At 35.3% G+C, this 24,274-nt stretch overlaps 1 protein-coding gene across 2 annotated transcripts in view; it reads left to right on the top strand.

Moving 5' to 3' along the window:
- Window positions 1–420: 420 nt before the first annotated feature.
- Window positions 421–24,274, top strand: part of PRKG2 (protein kinase cGMP-dependent 2) — a gene marked incomplete at its 5' end in the record, with an annotated part of 91,381 nt that continues 67,527 nt past the window's right edge. The window contains 3 exons of one of the 2 annotated variants that reach the window (XM_081304504.1): window positions 421–896; window positions 19,990–20,156; window positions 23,293–23,406. In XM_081304504.1, the coding sequence (XP_081160630.1) occupies window positions 436–896; window positions 19,990–20,156; window positions 23,293–23,406 (742 nt within the window). The remainder of the gene's footprint in view (window positions 897–19,989; window positions 20,157–23,292; window positions 23,407–24,274) is intronic. The other variant, XM_081304505.1, reaches the window with a different exon arrangement.

Genomic DNA, 24,274 nt, shown 5'->3' with positions numbered 1-24,274 from the left:
AAGCCTTCTTACTGTAGCCATGCAGGGAGCTGGAGAGTTGTGACATTCCCAAGCCTCTGACTCTGTGGCTGCTTCTTTGAATCTTATCTTTGCTGTGCTAACATCCAAATAGCAATATTGTTGGGATGCTTTTGACAGCTATCCAGATAATACCCAAAGAGAACAACAGAATGCTTAGGTGCCATATTTGTGCTTGCAAAGGAAAGGGGAAGAGTGAACCCAAATGCCAGCTTCTCTTCATGCAGGGATAAAGGAAACTATCACTAGCTTCGCTTCTGGATGCATGGGGACATTTGTTGCTCATTGAACGATGATGAATGCTGTGTGTTTCTATTTATGAAACAGAATGAGAGGGGTGGTGGGGACTGTTGGAAAATGAAACCTCACTTGGTTGTTCCTGATTCTGTGCCTCCTCGTCTCAGGTCCCTGAGCAACATGGGAAATGGTTCAGTGAAACCCAAACATTCCAAGCATCCAGATGGCCACACAGGGAGCCTCAGCACTGATGCCCTGCGGAGCAAGGTGACGGAGCTGGAGAGAGAGCTGAGGAGGAAGGATGCTGAGATTCAAGAGCGGGAGTACCATTTGAAGGAGCTGCGGGAACAGCTGTCGAGACAGACCGTGGCCATTGCTGAGCTCACGGAGGAGCTCCAGAACAAGTGCATCCAGCTGAACAAGCTTCAGGATGTGGTGCATATGCAGGGAGGAAGCCCACTCCAGGCCTCTGTGGATAAAGTGCCTCTTGAGGTCCACCGGAAGACCTCGGGATTGGTCTCTCTCCATAGCAGAAGGGGAGCAAAGGCCGGGGTGTCTGCGGAGCCAACAACCCGAACCTATGACCTCAACAAGCCCCCTGAGTTTTCCTTTGAGAAAGCGAGAGTCAGAAAGGACTCCAGGTAAGAAGTTCCATGCCATTTTAATTCAGATGGCCTTAATGTTAAGAAGGACCAGAGTGATAACTATGAAGGCTTTTGAATGGTGAAGAGCATGTAAACTCTCAGATGTGGGGCTAGAGGGGATTCTCAAATGGTTTTGTTTTACAAAAGTATCTCTCGTTAAGTAGAACATTTCTTTAAAGCAAAAATTGCACTTTATGTGGACATTGAGGTATATAGACATAAATGCAGACATAATGAGTTGCTGAGTTTACTAAAAGCCCTTTCCATTATCTTACAATCCCTGGAGGAGTGAGGAGGTAGGTTTAGGAAGTGTATACTTCTTTTCTTTTAGAGTAGACCTAAAAATGTACACAAATCACAATAAAATATGAATATGTATAGCAAAAACCACTTCTGAGTAGTTAAAAGGAGGCTGACTTCATTCATTCGCTATACCGTTTATGTTGAGCACTGGTCTCTGCCAGCCACTGTGTTGATTGCTTAAAATAAATATTCCCAGATCCTTTTTTTGTGGGGGAGATTGTATACCCAGAAACAAATAAGAGATGTATAATTATTAATTGGGTTAATGTTGTGATGGAAACCAGCAGTATAATGGGTTGTGTTGAGGGTGAGGGGGAAAGAAAAGAAGCAGGAAAGAGGAGCAGAATTGTGATGAAGGCCTGGTTGAGGTGGTGACCTTGAGCTGAAATACAAATGTCAAAACCAACCAAGTAGAGACTAAGTGGAAAGAACATTTTAGGAAGAGGGAACAATTAAAAGCTACAATGCATTTTAAAAGTTAGAATTTTTTTCTCTTTAAAAATTTTTTAGTTAACATAATTGTGCATATTTATGGGGTACAGTGTGATATGTAAACACATGTACACAGCACTTACTGGTCAATTAAAGGTGATTAGCATTTCAATTTCTTTATCATTTATGTTTGGAGCAAAAATTAGAAATTTTAAAAGAACATATGAATATCACAACAATTTTGTGTGTATATGAATATGTATATGCATGTATATATTTTTCTGGCTTAAGTTTTATTTTCCTGACCAGGAAAGATTGATTACAAATATGAGTTAGGATTCTCCTTTTGCATGGTTTGTAAATAAGTAAATATTTATTAACTGAAATGAGATCTTTTGCTTTACTATTGCTGTGGCTGAGCCTGGATCACTGTGGCAAAATGCAAGAGCTGTGAAATTAAATCAAATTTTAATTTATTCATAGACACAAGTAATATAAATCAGAATAAAACATTCAACCTAAGCAAATAAAAGATTTATTTTGACAACAAAATTACAAAGGGGGGTTTAACTCATCAATTTGTTGACAGCAGTTGGTGGCATATATGAAATTATTAATAAATATTTGTTAAGGAAACTAGTCATATTGGATTATTAATCATAATATTCTATGGCTGAAAAATATGATTAATATTAGGTTTCAGGAAAGTTTTATTAAGCCAAATGTTTTATTATTAATTGGTTTAGAAAGATCTTATCTACTCTCCTTTAAAAGTAATACTTGTTTTTTTTTTTTTAAAGAGAGAGTGAGAGAGGAGAGAGAGAGAGAGAGAGAGAGAGAGAGAGAGAGAGAGAGAGAGAGAGAGAGAATTTTTTTTTTAATATTTATTTTTTAGTTTTCGGCGGACACAACATCTTTGTTTGTATGTGGTGCTGAGGATCGAACCCGGGCTGCACGCATGCCAGGCAAGCGCGCTACCGCTTGAGCCACATCCCCAGCCCCGTAATACTTGTTTTAATGCTATGAACTCAGAAATTTTAGCTGTAACAAAATTGCACTTGTTTTTCAAACTTGAACAGCATCCCGTGTTACTTTTTGATATATCAGAGACATTTGAACTTATAGTAATATTGTATATTATTCATTATGCTACATATGTACATAAACATATTATGACTAGCAATATGCTTTCATATGTAGGACAATGTGTCAGAGAGTTTAGTAGCAATTTATCTTCTTTGACCCTATCCTTCCATAGGCCATTAGATTTCTTCTCTTTAATGAAGATTTTGTTCAATTACTTTGTTCAAAGAGTTATGCTTATTTTGAGACAAAATACCATTTTCTTGGTGCTAAATAATCTGAGATAAGCATATTTCTTTGAATTTCTTTATTAGCTCTTTTATAACCAGGCAAAGAAAATCAGTAATTACATGCTGTCAATTTCTGAGACAAACTGCATTTCTTTTCTTCTGTCTAGTGAGGGACACAGGAAAGACATTATAGCTTCTGAATAAGGATTATCAATGACTGTTCTCACCCTAAAGGCAGACCACATGGGTACTAGTCTATGTTGAGGTCAGAATGAGGAAACGAACTAATTTGTTTCTTAATGATTGGTCCTAAAAAGAGCAGACTAGATCATTCATGCCCTAAAACGTTTCATCTGCTTTCTCAGAGCCTTGTGCTTCTATATTAAAAAACAGAATATGGAGTCATTCTTTTTTCATTGACTGATATGTACCACACTTTCCCTTGAAAAAAGTATAACTATTTCTCTCTGAAATAATTGCTTAAACACAGCTAATTTCATCAATTCAGAGACTTAATTTTTTTTCGTTTTTCATTTCTAACAATTTGTTTTTCATTTCCAAGAAGTTCTAATTTGGAAGAAAAACCAAATGTAAACCTTGAATATTTTTAATATCTCTTTTATGCAATATATCAAAATTTTGTAAGGAACAATTTTCTAGAAGTTAGAGCATCAAGAAGATGGGAGCATCTTCCACCGCTAAAAGGATTATGCACATTATGTATTGGTTTGGCTATTCTATCAAGCAGGGCTTGCTAGATATTAGAGAATTTAAGAACCTCAGTCAAAATGACTTCTCTGTTTATTCTTAGCTCTCATGATTTATTTGTCAAACTTTTTATAAACTTTACTAGCTGAATCTAAGATTAAATCTTGTTCCTACTACATATGTATCAACTACATTTTGGATAAAATTTATCCTTCACACTGGAACAGAAAGCCATTGGACGGAGTTTCAGTAATTTTGTCAAAAGGAATGAATGTCTCTAGTAAGTATCACAGAGCAAGAAACTGAGGGGAGACTATCAAGTCTCCCACAATCAACATTATTTTTAATATCTCTTTTATGCAATATAAGCCCTGTTAGATGGCAGAGTACACAATTTGATAGAATGACAGATTCCAAATTTGAGGATTCAGATTCAGTAAGTCACAAGAAACTCTAACTCATGAACATCAGTGTGTGGTTTTCTGAGTCTCCTGTGATCAGATGTATTGTGAATGATGAGTAACATGCTTCAGCTTCAGGGCTGCCCCCAGCTCATCCCAGCTTTGTTGTCTGGTACCCATCAAGTAGACAGTTAGTGTCCAAGGGAATAACTTAAACTGTGTACTTGTACCTCTGTTCTTTATATAGAGAAACAATAATGGTATTCTAATGGTACTGGGGAATCTGGGCATTTGTCTCACAAAATTCTCAGGTTCACTTTTTAGGATCTGGTTCTAAAGTAGTTCAGTGCTGTGCAGTTGAAACTTCTGCAGTGACAGAAATTTTCTGTAATCTGTATTCAACAAGATGGTAGCCAAAACCTAAATTTGGCTACTAGGTAATTAAAAATTTGGCTGCTATAACTAGGGGACTGGATTTTTAATTTTAATTCATTGGAAAATTAAATACCCACATGTCTCATGACTGATGAACTAGATATTGGAATTCTAGACTATATGGTTTAGATGGCAACTGCTATGGCATGAAATGAGAATTATGATCTAGTGCAGTTTGGGTATATTTTATGGACAAAGTAAGACCAGTGTGAAATTTTATGAAGCCACAGAAAATAAGAATATGACTCTTATATTGAGGTGGGCCCTAAATGGAATTGCTGGGAAGCTGCACTGGAATCTTCATAACCTTTTGTAGTGACTTGGCCTTGTGCCTGTGGACCATTTTAGATCTTCAAAAGCATATAGCTGTGCAGACATGTAGCCTGTTTCTATTATAGGCACTCAGCTTTTTTGCATTATTATAAAATCACATGACAAGTCAGAGTACTAGCAAATATTCTGATCTCTGATTTAAATGTAATAAGGTGAACATCAGAAGACTTTAGAACTATAAGAAAATTAAACATTATTTCATGCTACCCTCCTGGAGATTGCAGAAATAGGTGCAGGGGAGTTATAGAATACACCATGAAAGGTGGTAGAGCCAGGATTGGAATATAAGACTCTTGATTTTGAAACCAGTTCTTCTTCTCTGCAGTCCTGCTCTAGTGTTTTTAGATCTGCCCGCAAAATGATAAAGAAAAAAAGGCCTCTAGTCAGACCAGTTTGGGCACCAGTCTACTTTTTGATTGATATACCCAGTTGACTGGTAATGAGAACAATGGTGCTTCCTGCATCTTCCATGTGGAGCTGAGCTGAGCTTGCCCATTGCATAGTTGTCACCAAGAGCTGCATCCTCAAAGCTCTGACTGAGAGGAAAGGACTTTGAGAATAGATTTGATCTATCTGATGGCCAAAACTGTGGTGTATATGGAAGGTCACATATGTGTCACGTATAGTGCTTCTTAAGGCTGAAGACTGGATATCAGTGGTAAAGAAGGACAGGGAGAAGAGCAGATAGCTTTTCTGTCCATCTCTGACCTGCCTTGAGCACGGAGACAACCACGCATCCAGAGGTCAGACCTTTTACTGAAATTAAGTTTTCTGTTTATGTAGAGACATCGTTTAGCAAACTTCAGCACTGGCAGAGCAAAATTACAGGCTCATGCTGAATGTCTGGTGGAACACAGGAAAATTAATCAGAGACATCTGGCAAGTAGCTGTATGATTGTTTTTTTTTTTTTTTTTTTTGCTAAGAATGCTTAAACTATCATTTGAAACTATTGTTCTTTCATGAAAAGGAAAGATAAAACAAAGACTTGCCATCTGACTTCAGATGTTGGCTCCAGTTTTAGGAAGGACAATTAGTTGTATTTGTCATTCCCGCCCCAGGAGCAGGATAGGTAAAAGTGGAAAATGCAAGTGAGTCACTCATTTAAATAAGATGTGGAAAAGGAGTGAGGGAGAGTATGTTGTTATTATTTGTGCTTGTTTTCTAAAGCAGCGCTGAGGAATCGATAGTGCATTGGAGAAATGTGTTTCCTTTATTAAATAAGAAAGTTTCTATGGAAAGAAACAACATTTATACATCGCTAATCTGTGCTAGCCCATTCTGAATGCCTCACAGATATTGAGTCATATAATTCTCACGATAAACCTATAAGATAGATAGATATCACCCCCCTTTAAATTTTTTTCTTTTGTAGTTGTAGATGATCAGCATGCCCTTGTTTTATTTGTTTATTTTTATATGTGCTGTTCAGGATCGAACCTAGTGCCTCACCTGTGGTAAGCAAGTGCTCTGCCACTGAGCCCCAGCCCCAGCTCCATTGTCCCCTTTTTATATATGAGAAAACTGAGACATGTTGAATTACATAACTTGTTTAAGGTTACACAGGTTTTAATTTTGGAACCAGAATTCAAAACCTGAAAACCTGCTATCAGGTTCTACTCTAACCAGTCCTATGTAATTTTTTAGAGATGAAAATTAGAGGAGGACTTTTCACATTTTAGTGGGAAAGACTTGGCACAAAAAATTAAATATGTAATTATAAACAGATTTTTAAAAAGTGCTGTGCTTAGAAACAACTGCCTACAATTGTTATTTTTCCCTGAAAATTGTGCTTCCAGAAGTGCCACTATAGTCTCAGTTTGCAAATTGAGGGAAATTTTGCTGGGGGGAAGCTCTAGGATTTGTTGCCCATGAATTAGTAACTTACATGTTGCTGTATGAAAAGTTCTATATCTTGTTTTGATAGAAAGATTTTTAAGAGTATATGTACAGACTTATTGAATAGTCAAAAAATTGGTGCATGTACTTATAAATATTACAACCTTAACCTAAGTTTTTATTTATGTATTCATCCATTTGTTTGTTTATTTATTTATGGGTACTGGGGATTAAACCCAGGGGCACTTTCCCACTGAGCTACATCCCCAATCTTTTTTTCTTTTCTTTTTCTTTTTAGTGAGACAGGGTCTTATTAAGTTGCTAAGGGTCTCACTAAGTTACCAAGACTGACCCTGAACTGGCAATCATCCTGCCTCAGCCTCCCGAGTCACTTGGGATTACAGGTGTTAGCCATTGTGCCTGGCTTAATCTGAGTTTTTAAAAAAGGAAAAAGAAAATGAAGCTCTCTGTATAAAGAATGAAAGAAGAAAAAAATCCAATCTTGTGGTAATCTGATAGCTAGAAGCTATGGGTGAAGGCAGCTAAGTGATATGTCTTGTGAAAGATAGATGTTTGAAAACAAGCAGTTATGCTATATAGCAATAATGTGTGTAGAGGCATCCAGATCCGAACTAGCTGTGGAGGGATGGGATGAGAAAGCTAAGTTATCAACTAACTATTAGTCATTGGTTGTTTCCCATCCATCATCTCCTGGGGCTTTAGACTTGTGGAATGAGGTGGTGTTACTTTTCCGTCTTACCCAAAGGGAGTCATTCATCAATGTGCTGAAGGTTGTAATGTGGACAGTTTGTGGAACCCCGTTTCCAGTCTGTCTGCCTGATGTCCAGTGTGTGTTCCCTACCACAGTGCACACATATCCAGACTGCAGAGCCTCCAGTGTGAATGGATGCCCTTGGGGTTGTGCAGTCCGGGTTGGGTGGGTGAGAGTTGCTGTTAAACTTCAAAGAAAGGGAGAAATCAAAAGTAGGGAGAAGTTAACAAGGTGGCTACAGTTGAGTGGCACCTGCCTTGTCATCTAAATGTGGTCCATTAAGCTTTGGCAGCCTTTGCAAGTGCTGGCAGCTGGCCCCTCTCAATTCCTGCCTCTGCCCTTTCTTCTCTCAAGGAGTCAAAGGACACACTCAGCCTGCCCACCTCTGCCCTCTCTCAACCAGATGCTGTGCTTTGTTTATATCTGCCCTTTGCTCCTCAAAACTTCCAGTCTGTCACTAGGTGTTAGGAAATATGTTTAAGGAAGCCTCAGAAAACACTCAGGACTGATACCTCCCTGTTATGAATAGTCAGAAGTTCAGTTCTCCCTGTGGGCTGCATTCCTAAGAGGACACTTTATGCTATTTTTATGCTGCAGAAAACCCATAGCAATTTTTAACCCTATAACTTCAACTACTAGCTAGAAAGTCCAAGGTTCCCTTTACTCCTTCAGATTAACACATTCAGGTCAACATTTACCAAATATCAAATCAGCAGGCTCATTTTTTAATCTTATATTTTTTCCACTTCTTCCCTTTGTATTCCTTGTCTCATTTTTTTCATTTATACTTTTGTTTTTTTCCTTTCTAATCTTCCCCCATTCTCAGCATCAGAGCAACTCTGAAACTGATACTCACTTTATTTTGCTTGCTATCTTCTTAACTTTTGGGATATTAACAATAGTTTGTGGATCTGCTTGGCTCCATGGAAGTTTGGAATTGAGCAGTGCTGGCTTCGTACCACTGTCTTGGAGGCCAGGGCAGGAGCTGCCAGCTCTCCTCATTTGTATCTTCTAAGTGTCCTCTGAGATGGGCTCCTCTTTTCTGACCCAATTTTTTATTCAAAAACCTTCCATCCTATTCCAGATACTGCCTATTTCATTGCTAGATACACAGAAAATACCATAACAGAAATAGTTGAATTGAGAAGACAACAGCCTTTATTCTCCTTGCAGTCAGGTCAGAAGGAAGCAGGGCCCTGGCCTTTGCCTGCTCATAAGCTCTGCAGTTATGAGAACCTCCCTTCTTTCGATAAGTCAGCTCAGCCCCTGTCATCTGACTTTTTCTAGGGTTCAAACTACAATGAAATTCTCTCAAAGGGGAAAAGATCTGAAGATTAGGATAAGACCTTTCACGTTTTTAGACCCTTTTGGAGGATCTAAAGACCCTCATTGTGGAAGATACATTTCTTATAATTATTCTTTTAACTAAACCGGTTGCTTTAATTTAAAGTTTTACTCCAAATTAATTTGTCTTTGAAGTACTTGTTAGTTCAAGGTTTTTCAGCACAGTCTTGACAGTTTCTATTTTTTAAATATTTTTGTGAGATCTATACCCAGGAGTAGATGACCAGGGGATATTTTATATACATAATTTATACTAAAGCAGGAGTGATCAAGCACCCACTAACTCCATTTAATCTTCCCAGAGTGATTTTTGTTGTTGTAGTTGCTATACCAAATCAATTTTGATTGGTAAATTTCAAGCAGCAGCTTTGATGGTCCTTTTGAGATTTACAGATCAAACTCTAGAAAATATGAGGGAAATAAAAAGCTGGAGCTTTGAGTCCCCTCTCTCCAGATGAGAAGAGGAAATAAAAGTGAGCAGAACAAGGCACTATTTAAACTTCCTGGGAATAGAAACTCAGGGAAATCCATATATAATAATTTTTTTATTGCTAGGTAATAAATTACCACATGATTAGCAGCTAAAACAATGGACACCCACTATCTCAGAGTGTCTGTGGATTGGGAGTCCAGGTATGCCTTATTTAGTTCACCTGCTTAGTCTCACAAAGCTGCAAGTCAAGGGTTTGGCTGGCTGTGTTACTTTCCAGAACTTTCTAGAGGAACAGGTCCTCTTCCTAGCTTCTGTTATTGTTGGCAGAATTAAGTTCCTGTGGTTGTAGGAGAGCAGTCCCCATTTCTTTGGCTATCAGCTGGGGTGACTCTCAGCTCCTAGGGCTGCCCAGAATTTCTCCCCCAAGCCCTCTCAACACAGGGCAACTTCCTTCATCAAGACCAGCTGGGGAGCTGCTTGATATTTGGCTAAGACAGGTATTGTCCTTGGGGTGGTCCTCCCATCACTGTTGCTACACTTTGTTGATGTCACCGGCTCTGTCCCCACTCAAGATGAAGAGGATATACAAGGACATGACTACAGGCATAGAGCTCCTGGGGCCATCTTGGAATTCAGCACACCGTACAAGGCTCTTTGGCTTCCATGAAGTGAGATTCCTTGGTTGAGAATGCTGGCTGTAGTGGTATGAAAAGTCCATGCACATGGACTTGAACATCTGTGTACTTCACATCATTCTTCACAACAGATAAAGATGGAAGCCACCCAATATTCACCAACAGATGAAGGGAGAAACAAAATGCAGTATGTGCATACAATGAGATATTACCCAGCCTTAAAAAGGAAGTTCTAACCCATATACAACATAAAAGAGCCTTGAATATGTTATATAAAGTGAAATAAGCCAGACTCAAAAAGGACAAATATTTTATGATTCCACATACATGAGATATTGTAGAATAGTCAAATACATAGAGACTTGAGTCTCCATTCTAATGGAGGTTACCAGTGGCAAGAAGCAGGGAGGTAACAGAGTTAGTGTTTAATAAGTACAGGGATGGGAAGATAAGAAAAATAAGTACAGATGGCTGGTGGTGTTAGTTGCGGAACAATTAGAATATACTTAATGTTACTGAGCTGTTCAATCAAAAATAAACTGTATATTTTAGATGTGAACATTTCATCAGGAAATTTTGAAAAAATGTCCAGAGTTTTAGGGATGACTTGACAGTGTATTCCCAAATACCCAGCCATGTTTCAGGATTTACATTAGGATGCTGAGAAGAAGAAGAGGAGAATAAGGATTTACTCATTTTTTGTACTTATTTGTCATATCACAAAGAAGAATAGGCTATGTCAAAATCCTGTGACAAACATTAATTAATTGTTGTTAATCAGTTATTGTTACTTAGTATTAATTGACTGAGTTCTTGGTGAGTCATCAGTTAAAGCATTTTCCCAGTTCAGTGCTGTGGAAATAGACAGAAGGGACAACTTCAAATTCCCTTGTGTTTTCTTGTTTACAGCTATATTTCTTAATAAATAATCACCAGGGGAATATTAAACAATACTGATGCCTAGGGAGTCTGGCTAAACAATATTCCCCTAGGGAGTTTGGTTAAATTGGTTTGAGGTGAGAGCCCAGGTGTATGGATTTATAAAACCACCATTGAGGACCCTTGTGTCATAGGAACAGCCCTCCCTGCAGCTGATTCTCAAAATATTTAGTTTGATGATCTAAGACCAGTACTAATTACTTACACTTAAAGGAATGATTTTTCCATTTATACCAAGTTGCCATGCCACACAATGATGATTATGCATATCATTGAGTGTGTCAGATTAATTTCCTTGTAACTTTTGGTTGTTTTCAACATTTCATTATCAAACCCTGTTCTTTGATGCTCATGGGAATAAGATTATCTGCACAATCTTAAGAAAGAGAGAGAGAAATATTTGTTGTGAGCATGAAGTAACAGCAAACATGATTACATTACAACTGTGCTTGATCACATGGGCAACAGGTAAAAGAATTGACAGGAGTAAGTCATGCCTATTTTCTGATTATCCACAGAATGACCTCATCTTTCTCATGCTAGTTTCTTCATTTACAAATCTTTGCTTTCATTAGGTATTTTTTGGTTGGTTTATCACTCAGAAAATTTTATTGGAGGGAGGATAAGAAGTAAAGAGATGATACTTTGCCTGTTTATCATCTATTCCTTATTTATCAGGTGATTGACATTTTGGCTCAGATTCTTGTCCATTTACTGAGTATATTTAAACAAAGAGAGAGAATTTGAATGTCCTTCAGCTTTCTTGATTTTGTTAAGTTCCTAATGTGTGCCAAGTACAGTTCTAGATGTTCATCTTCTTAGGTAATAAGAAGATGCAGAAAGCATAGTCACATCCAGAGTTGAAGATCAGAATTTCTTCAGGAAATTAAATTTATTTCAGTCTTGTGTGATTAATATTCTAAAAGACTGGCGTTGGAAGGAAGAAGGGAATACTTTTTAAATGGCAGGATCAGGGAAACCTCCATAGAAGAGAAAATCTTGAGCTGTTTTGAGGGAGGAGTAGACTGCAGGGTGACAAGGTAGGCTGGCATGTTTGGGGACAGTTGTAGTTCAGTGGGCCTGGGAGTACTGAACACAGGAGACTGAACAAGCAGAGGGGATAAATTGTTAGGAGTTTTACCCACATTTCAAAGGATCTCCCTTGATGAAGACAGGTTTTAAGTAGAGAGAATAGAGTTTTTACAGCTGTTCTAACACTGTTCTCAAGTTTCTGGTGACTTTCTGATTAATCAGTAATAGCTAACCCTTAGGTAGTGTATTTTATGTTCTAGGTGCTGTCTTTAGTGCTTTATGTTGTTAACTATTTTAATACTCTTTGAACTCCTGTGACATGTGGACTATGTGTATTATTGTTTTATAACTGGAAGACTTAGAAGTTAAGTGACTAGCCCCAGGTTCCATGTTAGTATGTGACAGAACTTGGACTCAAACCCAGGCATTCCAGCTCCAGATCGTGTGCCTATATATAACAAATACGTGTTTTCCTGTGCTTTATACTTTTACGTATAATCAAGCTATGAAATACCATACAAGTAAAGCTGCTACATGCCCTTTGCTCACAAGAAATTCTTGATAGATATGAAAGAAGGCAGAGTCTCCTGGCCCCCAGCTTTGCACTGAGACTTATGCAAAGAAGGTTGCAAGATAACATGGTTTTACGTGACAGAAACAGAGAACCGAGACTGTTAAGATACCGGATGGAAAACAAAGATTGAGAGCCTCACACTACAGGAACTAGAAGTGAACTTTGACATCAGAAACTTTCTGAAATCAACTTAGGATAGGAATTTATTGCTTGAAGGAATGTTGATTATGTAAGTTGGGGGTATAAGAGGACTAAAACAGGATTACTGATATTGCCTCTGATGGGTATGAATTTGAAATACAGCTCTACTGGAGGAACTTTGAACTGAGTAGAGGGTCTTGGGAAGTGCCTCTTTGTTGCTCTGTGATTTCCAAAACTTTTCATGTCCCATTCTTTCCCCCAGAAAAAAATCCTACAACTACTTCCAGTGCCAACTACTTAATACTATTATCATTATACTTAATACTATCATCACATAATAAGTATTTAGTGCAACATTTTCTAAGTTCAAGTGCTTAATATTCCTGTGAAGTAGGTATAATAACTGTGCCCAAATCATAGATGAGAAATCTGGGATTCAGAAAGGTTAAGACACTTGTTCATGATCATGAAGCTAGGAAGTAGCAGAACTGAGATTTGAGCCTAGGATTTTTTACTCCCAAGCCATACACTTTAAAAAATATTTTATTGAAGTGTATCAATAATAAAATGAATACATCCATGTAACCCCCATCAAGAAATACATTACCAGAATCTCAGAAGTCTCCATCCCCCTTCCAAACTATCCATTATCCACCTCAAAGGCTGCTACTAGCTGTATTATTATTGCTCTAGACTACTTTGTTAATATTTTTGAACTTTATTTTAATAAAAATGTAGAGGATCTACTCTTCAGACTCTGGCAAAAAAAGATTAGTGCTCTGTCTGATATGTGAGGGGTAAAAATTTGCTCCCAGGATGTAGGCTCTTCGTTCACCTCACAGATTGTTTCTTTTGCTGAGAAGAAACTTTTTAGTTTGATTCCATCCCATTTATTGATTCTTGGTTTTAAGCAACATTAAATTTTTTTTTATCTTTTTATCCACATCCATGGTATATTCCTTCATTTATTTAGGTTTCCTTTTATTTCTCTGTTTTGTACTTTTCTGTGTAGAGGTCTAATACATCTTTGTTAGATGTAATCCTACATAGTGGATGTTTTTATTTTATTTTAAGTTATGTCATTTACAGTTTTTATTTTTAATTGTTTGATGCAGATTTCAATGTAGAAATGTAATTAAGTTTATATATTGACTTTTTATCCAGTGATATGGTTGCTGTCACTTATTGATTTTGATAACTTATCTATACATTCTTTTGAGTTTTTCACATGCATGACCACCATGTCTTTTTGAATGAATGGCAGTTTTATTTTATTTCTTCTTTTCCTATGTTTGCATATTTGATAGTTTTTCTTCTTTTTGTTTCTTTTTTTTTCCTTACCTAATTAAATTTGATCAGACTTCCAATTCAGAGTGGAATGGAAATAGTCCATTTCTAATATCTGGAGCTTTCAGTGTTTCACAATGTAATTTAATGTTTTCTGTTTGTTTTATAGATGTTTTATCAGATAAGATTTCCCTCCATTCTTATCAGCTATAATTTTTTAAATTTAAAAATGATTGCAGGTATTTAATTTTATCAACTACTTCTGCATCTAATTAGATATGCTATTTTTCCTTCTTTATTCTTTTCATGTGGTTAATTTCATTCATTGATTTTCATTCTGACCTAAAATATTTATTTTACATACTTTTTCTTGATTTTTCTTTTGTATTTATGTTTTTAGGGAATTAACTTTCAGTTTTCTTTCTGTTAATTTGGTTTTTTATTATCAGGCCATTCGGGCACTATAACATGAGTTGAGAAAAATCCTTCTTTTCTGTTTTCTTGAAAAGATTATGTAATATTAGTATTATTTTTCATTAAATGCCTAGAAAATTTAATGGTAAAGTTCTCTGGATCTAGAATCCCTTCTTGGAGTAGTTTCATTTTAATTTAATTTGTTTATTGTCAATCAGATTTCCTATTTCTTCTTTTTTTTTACATTTTTTTATTGGTTGTTCACAACATTACAAAGCTCTTGATATATTATATTTCATACATTAGATTGAAGTGGGTTATGAACTCCCAATTTTACCCCAAATGCAGATTGCAGAATCACGTCAGTTACACATCCACAATTTTACATAATGCACTAATAGTAATTGTTGTATTCTGCTACCTTTCCTATCCCCTACTATCCCCCCTCTCCTCCCCTCCCATCTTCTCTCTCTACCCCATCTACTGTAATTCATTTCTCTCTTTGTTTATTTTCCCATTCCCCTCACAACCTCTTATATGTAATTTTGTTTAGCAATGAGTGTCTCCCTTCATTTCCATGCAATTTCCCTTTTCTCTCCCTTTCCCTCCCATCTCAAGTCTCTGTTTAATGTTACTCTTTTCTTCCTACTCTTCCTCCCTGCTCTGTTCATACTTGCTCTCATTATATCAAAGAAGACATTTGGTATCTGTTTTTTAGGGTTTGGCTAGCTTCACTAAGCATAATCTGCTCTAATGCCATCCATTTCCCTGAAAATTCTATGATTTTGTCATTTTTTATTGCTGCATAGTACTCCATTGTGTATAGATGCCACATTTTTTTTATCCATTCATCTATTGAAGGGTCCTATTTCTTCTTGCATTCTATTTATTATGTTGTATTTTTCTAGGGAATTTTTTCATATCATCTGAATTCTCAAAATAGTTGTTGATATTATTCATTCATTTTTTCACTTCTGTAATATCTATAGTAATGTCTTCTCATTTCCAGTATAAGTAATCATATTCTTTCCTCTCCCCTATCTTGCCAAGAATTTATCAGTTTTATTAATCTTTTAATAGAAACTATTTTAGTACTGTGTGGATTTTCTTCATTGTATTATTCCTTATTTTATCACTCTGTGCATCTTTTTTGTTATTTGCCCCCTCTTTCTCCTTCTTCTCAGTGTCATTTGCCATTTTCTAACTTTTTAAGAGGAACAGTTAGGTAATTTTATTTATAACATTTTCCCTTTCTGTTATATCTACTTAATGCTAAAAATTTCTAAGCATCATTTTAATTACATTTTATAAGTTTTGATATATTATAGTTTACTACTCTTTATTTCAAAACATTATTTGATTTACCTGGTGATTTAATTTTGATCAGTGGGGTCTTTAGAAATGTATTGTTCAATCATAAAAAATTGAGAATTTTATACTTTTTGTTATTGTTTCTAACTCATTCTACTATATTCAAAGAATATATTCCACATTATTTTGATCTTAAGAAATTCATTGAAACTTTATGGTTCTTTATGGATCACAGTATGGTCAATTTTCATGGAGGTGTATATACACTTGAAAAGAGTACATATTTCAAATATATTAAATATAGACTTTAAAAATATCAATTAGATCAGGAAATTAAGTAAAATTTGATAATCAGTTATTTAGATCATCTAGTTTCCAATGTCTGCTTATTTCTAGTTATGTGGAGATATTAAAATTTCCCAAAATTATTGTGGAAGATTAATCAAGTTCTTTTACTTTTGTCAACTTTGCTTTATATAGCTAACTAGGTATATAGATAGAATATTTGCATATTCCTGGTGCTATCAATATGAAATATTACTATTTCTAGAAGTTTAATTTTTCATTAAGGTCTGCCTTCCTGTAGCAAAAAAAAAAAAATTTCTCTTTAGTCAGTGCTTAATATACTTTTTCCATTTCTTACTTTCAAGTTTTCTATACTAGTATCTTTAAAGCACTTCTCTTTTAATTAATATTCATTTGGTGTGTATTTTTTGTTTTATTTTGTCAGTTGGACAATCTTATTCAATTTAGTCAGCTCATATTTAACACAAATATAAAATAATTATTTAAATCTATTATCTTACTCTTTATTATTTATTTGTCACACTTCTTCCATTTCTTTTCCTCTACTTTGTTGCCATTCCTTGGGTTAAGCATATATTTTTCTATTGTATCTATTTTTTGGCTTTATAGTTAAGCATTCTTTGACTAATATTACATTATTACTTTAAATTATTTGCATCATTACTCTATTAAAGTTCTAATATAGATTAGTACCTTTATCAATTCCTGGATCTTCTATTATGTTAACTCCACTTATTGTCTCCCTCTCCTGCAGTTTTTGCTATTTTCATTCATTTATTTATCATACATTTTAGACTCCACAACTTATTGTAATTGCTCTTTCATAAAGACCGGCTGCCTTTAGTTACCCACATACTTCCTTTTTCCACCGCTTTTTCTTTTGCCAGTTTTCATCTGGGATCATATTCCTTCTATCTGGCGCTCTCCACTCTTACAAATCTATTGTCAATGCAAAAACATTTTTGAAAATGTCTACATTTTACTTTCATTTCTGAAGGCTTTTTTCACTTGGTAAAGATTTTGAAATAGACTCTATGAAACACTTTGAAGATATTCTGTTGTGTTCTAGCTTCTGTTATTTCTTAAGGTAGATTTATTGGTGGTCATTTGAAGGCAATGTGTCTCTTCATTTCTTGTTGCTTTTTTGAGTTTTCTTTTTGTATTTTGTTTTCAGCAATGTGGTGGGCGTAGATATGGTTTAATTGTATTTATTTTGTTTGGAGTTTATAGTACATCTTGTCTGTGGTTTGTCTTTTCACTGATTTAAGGAAATTCTTGAATATGATCCTCTACTATGTTGTTTTATCCCAATTATTTCCTTAGTGTCAGGGGCCCAGATTATACACATTTAATTACTCTGTCGTGCCTCCTATGTCTCTCTTACTTTTTTTGGGGGGAGGGAGGTTGCTTTATTTCCATTTTGTATTCTCTCCAGTTTGCCTTATAATTATATTATTATGCCTGTACATATTTAGTTTCTAACTCTTTCTACCTTTATCTTATTAGATTTTAAAGCCATTTATTGAGTTCTCAGCACCAGATACTAATTTTTTTAGTTTTAGAATTTCCACTTGATCTTTTAAAAAAACTCATGTTTCCTGTTCACAGTCTTCATTTTGTCCTTGATTTTCTTAAACATACTGGTTATAGTTATATTGAAGTCTGTTCCTAATAAGTTCAATATCTTATCTACTCTGGATCTAATTCTACCTATTGTTTTTCCTCCTGGTCTTTAGACATTGGATCTTTTGGTCTGCTTGGTAATTTCTGATGTCATGTCAGATATTCCTCAGGGAAGAACTATAGAGGAAATTTGAGATTTTTGTGAGCTTCTTGCAGAAAAGATTTACCTTTGCTTCTGGCAGGCAATGGGGCTGGGGAAAATTATTGTAAACAAAATAGGGTTTTGGTTTTTGGTACTTGATTTACAGTTTGGTGCTAGACTGTTTTGATGAGTCCGGTTTGGCTAGTCCTTACCCCTAAGTTGTAGCCCTTCATTGTCTCACCTGAAATCTTAGGTGTTGATCAGGACCCCTCCTTCATCATGTGGCTTGAATGCCAGCTTTTGATCTGTTTAAGGGGAGAAGAAATTAAATCAAATTAGAAGAGAAGACATGCTCCAAGCCTTAAGGTAAAGTTGGCAGTCTTAGAAGACAGGATACCAGCCTCCTATAGAAAGCATTTGTTTTGGGTACTAATGGTACTAGATGGGTAGAGTGGAGCTATGGTATGGGAAATGGTGAATACTAGATCATGGGATATGTATATTTTCTTCTCTGGAAGAAATGGTATTTCATGGTACCTCCATGGAATGTTAACAGAAGTTAAACAAAATGAAGAACTTAAAAAAGACACCAAGGTTTGGGAAATGTTGTTTTAAGCATATTTGTTTACTGCTAGACTTACTTGATTTTTTTTAAGCGTGCTTGTTTCTAAAACTGCTTAAACTCAGCACACTTTCCCATATAATAAAGCAGTGTTTCTTGGAACATACTTTGGGAAATTGGAATGTGTGGGCATCAAGGAAATATGTGACTGGAATATCATATACTATCATGAAAAGGCCACAGAAGCATGAGCTTTTTATTTTTTGGTATTGATCAAAATTCTACCACTTGCACCAAGAAGATGATCTAGCAAAAGTTTTCACTCAGTATCTTTTAATTGAGTGAACTGTTGCTTTAGTGGATAAAAGAAAAATGGGTCTAGGGTGAAATGAGAATGAAATTTGTTGGTCATTTTTTTTCTAGGAAGATCCATCTGATAATATAGTACAAGAGGAACTTTAAGGAAAAGAGGATAGACACTGAAAACCCAGATAAAGGTGTTAAATTTCTCTAGACTTGGGATTTGGTTTTGGACTATGGGGTCATCTTTGAAGATAAAAAATGAACTGGAGGCTGGTGATACTTTGTTCAGGAAATCAACAACATTTGTTGGTTTTTTACATGGAAAGGAAGTTCTCAAGATCTTCAATGAGCTTGGATGGCTCTGAGGATGATTGGGTTACTGTGGGGAAGAAGGACAGTCTATATATGAGACCTCTTTCTGTTTCCTGCATGTAACCAAATGGTCGCTGGTGGGATCTGAAGACAGTGACTAATGCCATGAAGTCTTACCTTATGTTGAAGAACTCAGAAAAAGATCACTAGTTTTCAAACAGTAAATCTAGTGTTCAAAGCATTTGGATGAAAAATTTTAAAAAAAGCTATTTTAGAAAATTAGATAGTAAGTACATTGTGCAAAGATTCTGAAAGTTTCTAAAGCATTTTTCCTTCCAGTTCAATAATTATGTGATATCTACAAATAAAGTATGTATGTAGGTTAAAACATTTCAAACTGATGATAATTGCTATTTTAAGCTACCTTTTCCCCTCAATAGAAAGCAGAGTGTTCTAGAATGACCAAGCAAGACTTGAATTTGGGGAATGACTAGGGTGTGACATTGCAAATATAGGTTCAGTCTAGACATACTTAGAGTGGAATCTAAGGAGGTAAAGATTTTCACCATTACCCTCTATGTCTGATCAAATCTAAAGAGCCTCACAGGAGCCAATTCTCCTCCTCAGAAGAGGCAGTGGGTGGAATAGAAACAGCATAGACTTCATCACAGATTTAGATTTAAAACATCCAAGGAATAAGTTGATTTTTACCTCTTAGTTCACTTCTCTATAAAACAGAAATAGCATTTACCTCATAGGATATTTGTGAGGATTAAATAAGATATAAATAAAGCCGTATGCATACAACGAATGAATACTGTGTTGTAGTCCCTTAACACAACTTCTTCATATTCACCAGACTTGATTTTCATCTGAAAATTGTGTGCCTTTTGGTAGGGTTATTGAGAGATGCTACATGTGTGGTGATAGAACTAAGAATAATATTAAAATTCGTGTAATAATAACTACCAGAAAAGTATGGGAAATAATTTTGAAGAGTTTTACATGTAAGGTATTAGGAATCATAAGGATGAGATATTTGGTGGGGCTAAAATTATTTGTGTTCTTGCAGGAAAAGTTTTAAGTATATTGGTAGTGATATTGAGAATCTGAATGAATTAAATCTAGACAGTAAAGCTTGGTTTTAATTAATAAAAAATAATTAATTGCAATTAACAATTCTTTCCCATTACACCAGTGAAAAGAAGCTCATTACAGATGCCCTTAATAAAAACCAGTTCCTGAAGAGACTGGATCCTCAGCAGATCAAAGACATGGTGGAATGCATGTATGGGAGAAACTACCAGCAAGGCAGTTACATTATTAAGCAAGGAGAACCAGGAAACCATATATTCGTCCTGGCAGGTGGGTTTTGCAGATTTTTTTTCAGTTATCCTATAACAAATGTTTTGCTTATTGTCTTGTGATTTTTTTGCCAACATTTATAAAAGTACAAAACCAGTTTCTCTATTTGTAGAAATCTAATAGAGTGAGTTCACAAAATGCAACATTGTTAATCTAATCATCGTGATGGCAATAGTTAATATTTACTGAATTCTTTCTATATATCTGATATTCTATTCAACACTCAGTTGGGAGGTCATGTTTCATTTTCTTACCAACCCTATAATGCAAGTGCTGTGATCTTTATGTTACTAACAGAGAATATGTCCCAGGAGGTTAAGTAAGTTATCCAAGGCCACACAGCTCATAAGTGGTGAAGGCAAAATGCAAATTTAGGCAATCTAACTTATGAAACATATTTTTAATTACAGTGCCACCTGCAAAAAAAAAGTGCTTCCATTCAAAATACAGCTGCTTATGTTTAGTTTTAGATAATTACACCAGGAAAAAATATCGTGGTTTTGGAAATGATTTTGGCTATATACCAATGATTTCAAAGGATAATTTAGGTACATTTAACCAACAGATAAATCTGTAGAGTGCCTTACAGTAACAACTGGTGTTTTTAGAACTAATTAAATGGCTTCCTTTATCTATGATCACTTGAACATGCATACATGCTAGAAAGTTACATAAGGACTACTCAAAAACAATTTAGATATAGAAGCGAGAAATTATCTGAGCAGGGATTATGGTTATTGGATGCCTTGTTAAATTCTGAATTGCCCCAAGCCTAGGAAAGAAAGTTAAATTGGTTTATCCAGATGGTGTGGTAAATTGAGATATGCTGTGATCTATTTTATGTTGGAAGTTCTTGATAAGCTAAGCAGTTGCCTTTATTCGTATTTCCTTGGGGCCTTAGGTGTGGGACACAAGGTGCCTTTCTAAACAATCTAATAGTCATGTATTATTCTATTTATAATGTACAAAAGATCATTTTCATATACTTTAATTCTTTAAACATGCTACTTTTATAGTTATTTGTGTATTATTTGCCATATATTTTTATAGGAAGCTTTAAAATCATATGGTCATTCCCAAGTGATAATTCTATTCAACTAGTGCATTATAGCCTTAATTTAGTCAGTCTTTATTTTTTAAATTTTAAATTTTTTAATTTTTAAAAATATTTACTTACTTTCTTAGTTGTAGTTGGACACAATACCTTTATTTTATTTATATGTGGTGCTGAGGATCGAACCTAGGGTCTTGCACATGCTAGGCGAGTGCTCCACCGCTGAGCCACAACCCCAGCCCATAATTTTTTAAATTTGAATAATTTATTTAACCCAGTATATCTAAAACAGCCTTCAGCTTTATAGGACAGGTGATCTGGAGCAATTTTTCTCTCATGCAACTTTTCTCTTGGGCATTTTACATCTGTTTTAGCCACACTAGAAAATTCTGGGAAGAGAAGATAGGTCATTAAGTAACAAATATTTGTGGAACTTGCTAGGAGAGCATGAGAAACTCATGTCAGCCTATCTTGTTCCTTGCCAGTTAACTCTGATGAAAAACTTGGGGAGGGAAAAGGTTGAACAGACGTCAGCATCTATGTTGCTATTGAGATCAGAGATATAGCACACATGGAAATGGAAATTGGATGGTTTTTTATTTGAATTAATTATGCTGTCATCTAAAGAATGATTTGCCTGGTTTAATTATCTGGTTGAGTAAATTAATTTGATAATTAAAAATCCTCCTTTGTAGAATATAGCACGAATAGCAAATAGTACAAGCATATTAACTTAGAAAATCGGTATTCTGTTTAATTCTTCAGCATTACTCAGGTCCCATGAACCATAACCAATTAGGGAAGAGCCTTAAAATGCACTAATATCTGTAATATCAACTGGACAGTACCACTAAGTGGCTTTGATAGAATAGAATTAGCTGTAATGGGAAATTATTACATTGCATATCTAATCTGTGGGATTTTGAACCAAAACAGAGATTGCTTTTTGTTTTTCTTATGAATCATAAGTTTTATCAGAATAAGAATCTCTGTCTCTTTTGTCCACTTTGTTGCTGTGGTATCTGAAACAGTTCCTGGAACAATGAAGGTACTCAGATCAGATTTGTTGAATGAAAGGATGGACAGGAGATGACCCAGATCTACACAGTGGTAACTTAGGAGAAAGAAACTAATACTAATACATTACCCTTTAAGAATTTGGGTATTTTTGGCTTATGAGTTTGGTTAGATAAGATTTCATGTGAAGAGGAAGGAGGTGAGAGCTGCCAGGGTAAAAGAATTGTGAATATCTTAGTTTTGCCTCTCCCTTCCTTTCATCTTTGCCTAAGTACAGACACGTGCTGTGCCAAACACTCTTGCTAGTGACTTGCTTTCATGATTAATAGTTATTACATTTAAATACAGGAAAGGTTAGATAACAGGGAGGACCATGAAGCAACTTGTCCAAGGTCACACAGCCAGTAGGTAGTAGAGCCAGGACCCAGAGCCAGGCAGTCTGACTGCAAGACAAGTGCTTATCAGGTATGACACATCGTCCTTCTGTCACTGTGAACAGCTGTTCTGGGTTTTCAACACCATGATGGTTGGATTCCTAATAAGAGATCAATTATTTCATGTACTACAGTTTGCGTAAGGTAGAATACACTTTAAACAAAACACTCGCCATTCACCACTTCAGGGAAGGAGTTTTGTTAGAGTGATAGCAATCAATATTAGTAATGGCTGATGTAGCATTTCTTATGTGCTACCCATCATTCTATGTTACTTCTTGATATTAACTTATTCTCATGACAAATCTGTGAAATTATTATCTGGCCGAGTAACTTAATTTGATAATTAAAAATCCCCCTTTGTAGAATATAGCATGAATATTTCCCCATTGTTAATAATGGGAAATATTATTAATACCCCCATTATTGATAAGGAATTTCAGACAGAAAGGGTACCTTTTTAAAGGTGAGTGGCAGTGTGCTGGTTTCAGCTGTATTTTTAACCACTGTATTACAATCAGAATAATAAGATATCTTACCTGGATGATTTTCATATATTTGGTTGTTGTTTAATTTACAAAATACAGATTGATTTTTATTATTTGTATCTGTCTTAAATTCTACTTGATAGAGGGTCGACTAGAGGTGTTCCAAGGAGAGAAGTTGCTATCATCCATCCCTATGTGGACCACATTTGGGGAACTAGCCATTTTATACAACTGTACCAGGACTGCCTCTGTGAAAGGTAACAGGAGATGAAATGATGTCTTTGAATTCTTGCGTGGTGCTAGAAGATTATCTTGTTAAGTCAGGTTTGCATCTTGGTCCAACCTTTGTCTTTTAGTTTTCCCTATATGCTCTTATTCATAGAAATGCTCTGCCTATGATAGGATTTATATGGAAGCATTTCTCTAAACAATTCAAGTTAAAAGAACTTTTCTCTCAGGTACCTGTGTATACAATTTAAAAATGGCTTTAAACTAAATGATTTCAACATTTAAAAAATTGCCATTACATCTTTTACTTCGTAGACATCTATCACTAGCTCATTCAGAATGTTTGCTCGTTAGTTTCCATAAGGTTCTGATCAGAAAAATTAATCAAACCAAATTAATTAAATGAAAAAATTAATCAAATGAAAAAAAATCTAAGTATCACAAAGGATGTGAATTAAAGAAATGAGAGTTTGCATGAATGACTTTTAGGATTTGTTTAAGTAGTTCTACTGATTTTATTTTTACTGATTTTATTCATGCAATCTTGGATTTTCCTCAAAATTATTTAGATGTGGTGTATCTCAGTGTTTGAGACTGGGTTACATATATTAACATGCTGAGATATTTAATGAAAATGCAGACTCTGGGGCTCCACTCCAAATATGAAGAAGAATTTCTGGTCACGAGGCCCAGGAATCTGTATTTTTAGGAAGAATATCATGATAACTCTAATTCACTGTAAAGTTTGATAAAGTGGATCTTTAGTTCCTGATCTATTTTGTAGGTTCTCATTACTCTATTTTTTTAATCCTACAATTGTAATTTCATTTAAATTATTTTTAAAGCTGTTACTTCTACTCTACTTCTTTTTGGGATCTTATGCCTGCCTTTAATAGC

This window comes from Spermophilus citellus, assembly GCF_964194105.1.
Source record: "Spermophilus citellus genome assembly, chromosome: 8".
Lineage (NCBI taxonomy): Eukaryota > Metazoa > Chordata > Mammalia > Rodentia > Sciuridae > Spermophilus > Spermophilus citellus.
The sequence above is the reverse complement of the archived record's forward strand: the minus strand, read 5'-3'. Positions and strand labels throughout refer to the sequence as shown.